Source organism: Oryzias melastigma, linkage group LG10 (genome assembly GCF_002922805.2).
Source record: "Oryzias melastigma strain HK-1 linkage group LG10, ASM292280v2, whole genome shotgun sequence".
Lineage (NCBI taxonomy): Eukaryota > Metazoa > Chordata > Actinopteri > Beloniformes > Adrianichthyidae > Oryzias > Oryzias melastigma.
In genome coordinates, this window is record NC_050521.1 from 16,254,970 (window position 1) to 16,265,508 (window position 10,539).

The 10,539-nt window shown below is 38.8% G+C and overlaps 1 protein-coding gene across 1 annotated transcript in view; it reads left to right on the plus strand.

Moving 5' to 3' along the window:
- Nucleotides 1–8,636, plus strand: part of reep2 (receptor accessory protein 2) — a 10,133-nt gene extending 1,497 nt beyond the window's left edge. Inside the window, exons 2-8 of the mRNA XM_024283914.2 lie at nucleotides 1,513–1,585; nucleotides 3,050–3,126; nucleotides 3,222–3,342; nucleotides 3,444–3,557; nucleotides 4,116–4,296; nucleotides 5,839–6,005; nucleotides 7,282–8,636. Coding sequence (XP_024139682.1) covers nucleotides 1,513–1,585; nucleotides 3,050–3,126; nucleotides 3,222–3,342; nucleotides 3,444–3,557; nucleotides 4,116–4,296; nucleotides 5,839–6,005; nucleotides 7,282–7,353 — 805 coding nt within the window. The 3' untranslated portion in view covers nucleotides 7,354–8,636. The remainder of the gene's footprint in view (nucleotides 1–1,512; nucleotides 1,586–3,049; nucleotides 3,127–3,221; nucleotides 3,343–3,443; nucleotides 3,558–4,115; nucleotides 4,297–5,838; nucleotides 6,006–7,281) is intronic.
- The last annotated feature ends 1,903 nt before the right edge of the window (nucleotides 8,637–10,539 follow it).

Here is a 10,539-nt window from a genome sequence, read left to right on the forward strand (position 1 = left end):
TTGTGAAAATCCTGATGCGGCCCGGCCTCAACTAGATTCTGTCTCCAGCGGCCCCCGGCTGATTTGAGCTTGAGACCCCTGCTTTAAGGCTAATTTTACATGATTGAACCTTGTGTTGCAAAACAAAATCAGTTAAACCCACACAAACTAAACTAAAGCATAAAAAACATTTTTTTTTTGTAATTTCAGCGATCAAATTATACTTTGATTTTTGCATCTTTTTGATTATTTAATCAGATTTTTTCCTCTGAACTGACTCATCAATCCAAATGTACGTTTTAACACAGCACTATCTCTTGAAAGGGCAGAAATGATCTCAAAATAATATTCCTGGATTACATAAACTGAGATTAAAACAGCAGACAGTCACTGCTGCTCTTCTGCAGGGCAAAGACGTCGACTCAGAGCATCTTATTAACCTTTACTCAGCTTTTTACCCTCTGTGGCTTCCGAAATGCATAATAGAAGTCCTTGTGTGTTGACATGCAGAGCTGTGCAGAAAGCCCAATAAGGTCAAAGAGATTCAATGTTATTGACACAAGGCGCCTACAAATACAGTCTGAGGTGTGTGTCGGCTTAGTCAGCATCAGGATGAATCACCCCAGAGCTGTGTTGGCCTTTTTACTCTTTACTTATAATATATATTTTTTTACATTAATTATACTTGTATCAAATGTAATTATATTGCTCTTTTATTCACTCCTGAAATGAATTCTGTCCTCTAGGTATACAGCTTATAAGACTCAAGTCAGCAAGGCTTCCATTGTGAAGCTGAAAAATCCTAGTTAAGAAGACTGTCTTCATCTTATTTTAGCATCTTTTATTCAACTTTATTTATTAATTAAGGCTATTTTGAAGTTTAGCTAATATTTCAGCTAAATGCCATCTGTTTTGGCTAGCCAAGGTTTTTATTTTTGTAGTTTTTTAGGCTAATTTGGCATTTAGCTTCGGCGTTTTTAGCTATGAATTTCAGCATCTTCAGCTATCAGCACTAGCATCTTCTGGCGGCCAAATTCAACTTACAGCATTCACATTAGCATTATTAATTTTGTTAAAAAGTTATGGTTTTAAAAATGTAGTTTTAGAGTGTTCAATAAATGTTTAATCCTGTACGACTAAAAGTGTGTTTTGGATTTTGGCCCCCTTTGCGATTCAGTTTGACTCCCCTGTTTTAGTTCAAATATTTGACTACAAGTGATGTTATTTCTGCCCCTGAGGCTCGGGGATGGACAAACTGCACATCAACACACTTCCTGTCTGCTGGAACACATGCCAGCCCACCCCCAACAGATCTTTGTGGGTTTTTCCACAATCAGCAATGTTCATTTGACTGTCTGCGCTGGTTATGTGCTCAATGTTTATTAAGGTCTACATGAGAATCCTGGTGATGTTTTCATAAACTCATTGTATTTCAAACCTGACAGTAGAGGTGGGTCATGGTGTTGAAACTCTGAGGTCACGCTCTGTGGCTGAATCCTCTTCCACTGACCTTTAGTCTCTGTCTGTCTGCAGCCTTGCCTTTGGGACCCTGTACCCAGCATACTCCTCATACAAGGCTGTCAAAACGAAAAACGTGAAGGAATATGTAAGTACTGTCTGTGTCACAGCAGAGCTCTGTAGGCTCTGTTTGACTTTTTACTGATTCGTCTTTGCCTGTCAGTCATGTACTGTTACTTCAAAGGTCAGAAACATTTACTAAACCTGAGGACAACCACTGTTTTGACATAAATGTTGGCAAAAACATAAAATAGATACAAAAAAATAATGTTTTGTGTTTTGGTAGTACCTTAATTTGTTTTTTATTAAATGTTTGACTGTTTTCAGATAAAAAAAAATCAGGAGTTGTTAAAGAAATTGTTTTTTTTAAACATGTTCTTGTGGCATTTTCTCATAATAAAGGAAATCTATTGAGAAAAATAAATTAAAATGGAATTTCTGAGTATTTCTTTAATCAAATCTGTGATGATGGGAAGTGGGGGCGGAGTAGTCGGTGCCAAAAGTCCCGTCCACAACTCAAGTAAATTTCTGGTGAACTTTAATTGACAGATTTATTTTTATTGTGCCTAAAAACAGCATAATTATAAATTAAAGACCACTGGGAACGATTTTACAATGGTTCAAAAGATGATCAGGGACTTTAAAGATTTGGGATCTGCATCATTTTAGGATCTGCTGCACCCAAATTGAGCCTCAAACAAGTATAACACTCAATGAAATAGTGAATTTTATAATAATTGTAGATGACTGACAACAATTTGATGGTATTCTTGTTATGTTTACTGTATTGTTATATTAAACTTCTGCATTAAAGGATTTGGGTTTAACATTAAACTTTTGAAACATGCAGAGCATTTCCCAAATCTACCATTGTTCCCGCTTTAGAACACTTTGAAATCGCAGCATAATGGGAACACCGTTGAATGAATTGGGAGCTGTTGCTCCGGGAAACCAGTAAACAAAAGTCTCGGTCTGCTCGGCGAGCGGCGTCCTGCCCGCCCGCCTCACTGCAGCATCCGAGGAGCAGCAGCAGCACTCTGGCCCTCAGCCTACATTAACACAGGAGAACAGCCTCATCTCAGCCTGTTACTATGACAACCCACTCTCTCAATTGGCGTTTGAGCCCACAGAAGGAGACCGTGATGGGAGGAGCTAAACCAAAGGGGGGAGGGGGGGATACCATATTTAGATCTGTTCTTTCTTTTTGCGCTCGGTTTCTCCTTTTACTCATTAAATGAGTCGAATGATGCATAAGATGCCCTGAAGCCTCTGCTGTCAGTAAACATCCATTAAACATTTTTCCTCAACATTTTTGAGTTAATTTTGGTTTTTATTTTTAAAAATCCAGACTTTTTTGTTGTTTTTGTTTTACTCAGCTCAGAAAATGTAAAGCATATTTTAAAAATGCACCCTTAAAGATGAAAACTGAACTGTAAAAACGTGTTTGTTACATGTTGACATGCTTTCCCTGCACGTGTTGCAGCAGGCGTGAAGATGTGGGACTTCATGTGCTATTTTAAGCTGCTCTCCTTTTCCCTGAATGTGTCTGCAGGTGAAGTGGATGATGTACTGGATAGTGTTTGCGTTGTTCACCACAGCAGAGACGGCCACAGACTTGCTCCTGTCATGGTCAGTCTAAACCTCACATCCTCATCTTAGTTTTCCAGTATTTTGCAGCACTAATCAGAATTATTTGTCTCTTCTCCATATGTTTCATTCTCCAGGTTTCCATTTTACTTTGAGCTAAAGATTGCCTTTGTAATCTGGCTCCTCTCTCCGTACACGAAAGGCTCCAGCGTCCTCTACCGCAAGTTCGTCCATCCAACTCTCTCCAACAAAGAGAAGGTTTGACACTCCAATTTACGAGACCTTTAAACCTCTTCTACTTCTTTTTGATCCTCTCTGTCCTCATCTTTTCTTTGTTCATCCTCTCTCCTCCCCTGCAGGAGATTGATGAGTACATCGCTCAGGCCAAAGACAAGAGTTATGAGACCATGATGAGGTTTGGAAAGCGGGGCCTCAACCTCGCCGCCAATGCTGCCGTCACCGCGGCCACCAAGGTGGGCTGTTGTGTTTGTTTGTTTTCTGCTGTGGTTTTTCTAAATTCATGCAAAAATGTACAGATTTTAACTGAAGATCAAATTTTTTTTAAGCAGCGTAATCCCCTTTAAATGTCAAACGTACCTTAGATTTGAACTCATGACCTCCCAGTCTCAGGGCGAACACTCTACCACAAGGCCACTGAGCTGGTTAATGGATCTGGGGCTAAATAAAGCTTTGAAGCCAAACCTGTTACAACAAAATCAAACATCCTGCTCTAAAACGCCAGAATATCCCGGCTCTGGTTGTTCTGAGGATCCTGCTGCTGTATTCACTTCAGGAAATCTGGGTTGAGATCCTGCAGAGTATCGGCGATGAAAAGACCCACTTTGTGACCTAAAAACTCCTTCAACTAGTCGTATTTTTGTATTAGTGGGTTAAACTTAAGTGAGCGTCATACATACGAGAGATTCAATGTCTGTAACTACATTCTAGAAAAGGTTTAAATAATTTATTTTTGCCGCCGTCTTATTCCCGTTTTCTCATCCGGTGCCGCTTTGCCTCCCGCCGTGTTTCAGGGGCAGGGCGTGCTGTCAGACAAGCTGCGGAGTTTTAGCATGCAGGACCTGACACTCATCAACGCCGACGACGACCTGGTCCTGCGCCCCTCCGAGGTCCGCATGAGGCGAGAGCACACGGACGACATGGGCTCAGGGGTCAGCACGCTGCCCAGGGCCAAGAGCACTGCGGCACGCCAGAGTAAGGCTGCTAAACAAAAGTGTGACTGCACACTCGCACTGCTGGATCTAAGCTGGACTCTGAGGGTTGTACTAGAACCATGTGATTTAAACGACTGCATGATGAAGGGAAAGTGTAAAAGAAGTGAGTGTGAGAGCATGTGACTGTCAGAGGAGCTCTTTGTGTCTGGCTGCACTGCTGCCCGCCAGCCGCCTGACTGACTGACTGTGTGGGACTGCCAGGCTGGCAAATGAATAACAGAGTGACTCTGAAGGAAGTGGTCACAATCCTAATTTGTAATTTAAACTCATGAAATATAGTCTTACAGAAGAAGTATTTATAGATTTGAGTCCTGTAAGACATAAACTGGTTTGTTGCAGAAGTTAATGTCCTGTAGTTTAGACTTATGGTCTTATATCCCAAAATGTCACAATGCGGCGACCTAAGTGCAAGTTTTTCAGCAGATCAGCTTGTAGGCTATTAGCACTTCAGCTTACATCATTCAAACTAGCATTCTTATTCTAGCATATTTAGGAGGGAGGTGGCAGTTGTATTTTTACACTCGGTTTAAAAAAAAAAAAAGGAAAAGTTTGACGCCTACAATACTTTTTGTTTTTTTATTTTTTATTTATTTATATATATTTTTTTACATTGGTCAATGGCTGCCCGGGCACATTTAGAGGTAGAAATTTTTTTTGAAAACTTTTTTTTTGAAGTTGATGAATTTTTATTTAGCATAAAATATCTAAAGTTATTTAGGGTTTAAGTTGATTTATTCTGGAATAATATTCCTGCCTTTTTATTATTCATGTTAAAAAGTTACGGTTTTAAAAATTGGTATTTTACTAGCTTTTTGGACTTTTTTTGGCATTTAGTAAGATTTTTTAGGCTATTTTGGAGTTTAGCTAATATTTACATACAAGCTGTTTTGGCTAATTTATGCTTTTTTCAGTTTTTTAGGCTGTTTTGAAGTTTAGCTAATATTTCAGCTACATACTAGCTGTTTTGGCTAACCTAAGGGTTTTTTTAGGCTAATTTGGCATTTAGCTAATATTTTAGCTGGCTATCAGCTTCAGCATTTTCTGCTTTTATCTTCTGTGATTTCAGCCATCAACTTCAGCTTTTCAGCTATAAGCTCAGCATTTTTAGCTATCAATTTCAGCATCTTCAGCTATCAGCACTAGCATCTTCAGCGGCCAAATTCAGTTTACAGCATTCACACTAGCATTATCGCAGGTAATGCTATATATCTAGTTCATATTTAAGCTAAAAATTTATAGTCGTAAAGTTTTAAAAAATAGTTTTAGAGTGTTCAATAAATATTTATCCTGTTCGACCCGCAAACTAAGGCGTCAACAATTATAAAAAAAAAAAAGAAATGGCTGATTGTTTTAAAATTTTGAAGATTCTGCCGATGCCCCTCCCCATCCTGCAGTAAAACTTGTATTTGTGGCCTAGCATTAATCTGGATCTATTTATTGCTGACTTTCTGGACTGCAGTCTGGATATCAAATGGACGTCTTATTCCTTCAGGTTTTTTAAACTCTTTCTGTAACCCAACAGCTCGCTCGGCGGCAGCTGCGTCTCTGGTGGATGACGCCTCGTCCCAACACGGCTCCGACCAGTCGGACACGAGGACCGAGCATTCAGACGACGATTTAGGAGACAAGGCCTCCAAACGCAACGCCTCCGTGAAGACGACCAAGAAACCCGCAGCAGTGAAGACTGAGGTAACTAAACCCGCCTCACACAACTGAATAAAACCCTTGTGTACCCACACCAGTGATCTGGTACTCTCTGATCCTGGTTTGCGTTTGTAGCTTTACTTCAAACCAATCCATAGAGGCAAAATATTGAAGACATTTGAATTCAGCAAATACAACCCACTTCCTGTTATAGTTTTGCACATCTCCATTCTGCTGCTTCTTTTTTATTAAAACTTAAAAAACAAGCATCTTCAATCTTCATTCTCTGCAAAATATTTGGTTTAAACTTTGTGATGAAGATTTTCTCTTTAACGTCAAAGTGGAGGCTAACAACCGTACGCTAGCTTCAGCTACGTCCAACTTTTAAGGATGGAGAAATAAAGTAAAAAAAAAAATGATGTAACCGTCTTAAAACTGGTTTATTCTACATATAAACTAGAATCCACCGTGTCTCCAACTTTATTATCTGTGTGAAACAGTCGAGTCTGTCTCCACATGTTAGACAGAGCGGCTTCTAATACATGACAATTGTCTGAATAATTCCATAAGTGGAGGAAGACTCCAGGTTTTGTCTGTAAACAGCAGCTTGAACCTTTTTTTCTGACTCTTTTCTCCTTGAAGAAACTTTACAAATTAATTTTATCGTTTGGTTTTTATTAGCTTTAACTTAGCAATCCAGGTAGCCATGCAGCTAGCCGCTTTAAGTCATGTGACCAAAACTGATGTTGGGAACAGGATCCGGCAGTTTTCCAGGCAGGTTTTTTAAATCGTTGTTTCCTTGTGCTCCAGGAGTTAAATAAGTCACTCTTCAAAATTCATGTTTGTAAAAAGGAGTTCAGAGTTCAGAGTTAAAAACCTGCAAAGTCAGTCTTTCCAGGTTATAAAAAGCATGCAACGTTAGTCATGTAACATTATATAACACTGATATTTTACTTTTTTACAAGGTATCATGTCAGATGTTCATTACCTCAGTAAACTGAGACTAAAAGGGTTAAACTTCTGGAGGATTTGAAGGGATCTGTGAGTAAACTTGCATCACAACCTTTACAACCACAGATAGATCCCAAGAGGTTTTGTCACCCTCGACAAAAATCTCGACCAATTGAATGCTAAAAGCATTTGTTAACTTTGTCCTCGACATGTTGCTGTCTCTCTGTCAAACTGAAATAACCTGAAACAAGCAGAATTGGAAAGAAAAAGTTTATTCCGAGAAACATGGACGTAAGCAGAAAGATCTGAGTAATAAAGCCTGAACTGAACTCTATTCATTATTTCTTTAATCTCCTCATCCCTTTTCCAGACTCAAACCAAGACGGTGAAGAAGACGACCAAGAAAAAGACCACGACCAGCAACGCGGAGACGCCACCATGAGTCCTGCTGCCCAAAGCCCCGCCCCCTCACCTCCCTCCCCTCCTCCTACACCCCGCCCGCTCTGCTAAGAACTGAAGTTCTCTCACTTTAAGTGCAGACACTGTTTTAAAAAGTATGTTTTTGGGCCGGAGAGATGCTCTCACATTCACTGGCTTATATATATTATATATATGTTTTTAAAGATGTTTTAGTGTGAGCTTAAATTCAGGTGGAGTTTCCCGGATCAGCAGCTTCTTTTTTTAAGGTCAGTTGAGGATCAGACGAGAAATATAAGGTGACATCTCATTTGTGTCGTTGGTTCAATCTGCCCCACAGAGGGAAGTAGAATTCTTTCTTTGTGGCTCGGCTGCAGCAGTAGACGTCTAATGTTTACATCATTGTTATCTTTCTTCTGAGTCTGCTGTCTTTGATTTATGTTTTAGCTGATTTACATTCTATATATTTGCTTCTGCGTCTGGGCTGACGTTGATTTATTTCTTTAATCTCAGAGAAGCTAGCCCTGTGAAGTTCAGTCTCTTTGGGTACTTTTTAGCCAAGCGCAGGACAGAAACCGAGGTGGTTCGTTCCTTCCAAACTAGGTTTCATTCCGCCGTCATTCTTAGGTTTAACTTTAATCATTCTCTTCCTGGGATCTTGGATTATTATTTTTTTTTGCTATAAAGGAGGATCACTGGGGTGGGAATCATAAAATGCTGCAAGTGGTTCTGCTGTTAGAGTAACCAAGCTGTGGCGTTTTTCTGCTGCTTTGAACATAAATGAAGGCTTTCAATTATTAAACTGGCCATGATTTCTTTAGTGCACTATAAAGCAAGAGACTGCAACACTTTAATCAGCCAGCAGGGGGAGACAAACCCCACTCAAACTGTTGGTGGAGCTCAAAATGTAAATAATAAACATGACTGTACATCTAGACTTGGTTTGCCTGCCTTATTCATCTTTGCTTTAAAAATAATTGTTTTTGATTATTTTTTTTGTATTATATTGTGCTGCAAAAAATCACAATCAACTGTTAATTATATTTAAAAGATTCTGTTAATTTAAAACAAATGCTTGCCTCGTCACAATGTCTTCCTTTAAAAAATATTCTTAGATTTTAGGTTAAATTTGATCATATTTAACCTATACCACATGTTTTATTGTTGATTATGTTTATAATGTCATAAGGTGTGTTCATTTGAATATTTCTTGTACTTACAGCTTATCAAAGTTGACTATCATCTGGTTCAGCTGCTCCTGAGAAGGTCACGCTCCACATAAAGTGCTAATAAAGGAACAGAACACAATGTTGTGTTTATGGTTTCTAACAAAAAGCTCCCAGAAGGCTTGAGAAGTTTTATAAAAATGGGATTTTTACTTTTTTTGTGAGCAGGTAAAGTTTGTGTTCAAGACTTTTCATGCCAAAAAGAAGGAAACTACAATCCATAATATATGGGACTAGAAAGGCACATAAAGGATAGAGGATGGGAACACAGGAGGGCCATAAAGGATAATGAATGGGGGATACGGTGTCTGCTTACTGACGGGATTTACAGTGAAGGGAACAATATTTGATCCCCTGCTGATTTTGTAGGTTTGTCAACTTAAAAGAAATTGAGCGTCTGTCACAGTATCGGTGAGAGAAAATCATAAATTAATTTATGTAAATGTATTTGGTTTTACTCTCTTAAACAACTCGTCACCTGAATTGAAGACACTTGTTTGAGCTAATCACCTGGAGAAAAGACACCTGTCCACAGAATCAGTCAGACGGCAAAGTTTCTAACATGGAAAGACTAAAGAGCTTTCAGTGGATTTAAGGGGGGAGATTTAGACCTGAACAAGCAGAATGGACCACAAAACCATCACCAAGAAGCTGGGGGTTAAGGTGACAACTGTTGGTGCAATTGTGCCAAAATACAAGAAAATGCCCATCGACCCATCTAAAGGTCTGGAAAACCACTGGGAATACTTTAAGGCGTGGTGCTTTAACATCTTTTACTGATCGCCAAGTACTCCTGGTTAAGAAGACACGTGTGCAAAGGTAAGTTTGTCTGTAAACACATTCATGAAGAAGGTGCTGTGGTCAGGGGAAACTACAATTTATTAACCTGTTGTGTTTGGAGGAAGAGACCCCCAAGAACACCATCCCCACTGTCAAGCATGGAGGTGGAAACATTATGCTCTGGGCTACTTCACTGTGTGGATGGGTGGAGCCATGTATGGTCAAATCTTGAGTGAGAACCTCCCAGCCCTGATACTTTTTGCAACTGCCACTAAATCTTCATGAATCAGTCATTTACAAAGAAGAGTGGATCAGAATTCATCCTGATATGTACAGAAACATGATTGGATGTGAGCAAATTTTGCTGAGTTTTTGAGTATGTGGGAGGAGTTAACTTTTGGTCAAGAGAAAGAGGAAAGATAAACTATATTGTTCTTGCAGTCCAGGACTGCTGTGGGACACAGTTAGTCTAAAGGCTAAAACATTTAATAATTTCTTAGTTGATAGTTAATTTTGTGACAAAAATTGAAGCAATTGAATTTTTCCTAACTGGTTAAAGAAGTCATTCATCTGCCGCTGTGATGCAGCTGAAGCTGCAGGGGTTCCTCTGTTAATCCATGAAAATCACCATCCACTGAGGTCAAATCGGTGGATCAAAAAGCAGCATCTTTTTTCCAAAACGCACAAACTATAAATGGTCAATAAAAGTAGTAATAAAAGTAATTCTATCCGACCCAAACTTGTGTAAAGATTTTTTTAACAGCTAATCTTCAGTTCTAGATTCCTTTTTAGATGTAGTTTAGAGTTCGGAGCACAACAATATTTTGGCTTTTGGTTTTTAGTTGGAGACTTCCTTAATTATGACACTTTTAATAAGCTTTATTTTACAAAGATATCGACTTTGCTAAATGGTAAAGGTTTTGTCATTGTCAAAACGAATTAGGCAAGGCAAGTTTATTTGTATAGCACATTTCATGTACAGAGACAATTCAAAGTGCTTTACATAAAACATTAAAAGAAACAATCAAAAGAAATGTTAAAAAAAAAACTAGCAATTAGCACACTTTTCTACTTTATTTTATCTATAGGTAAACTTTCAAAAATACTTCATACTTTTCTAAAACAACTGAGTGACTTCAATGATGGCTTTCTTCAACACAAAATCACATATTCAGTCACAACTTCTCCCGATAATAAAGATCCTT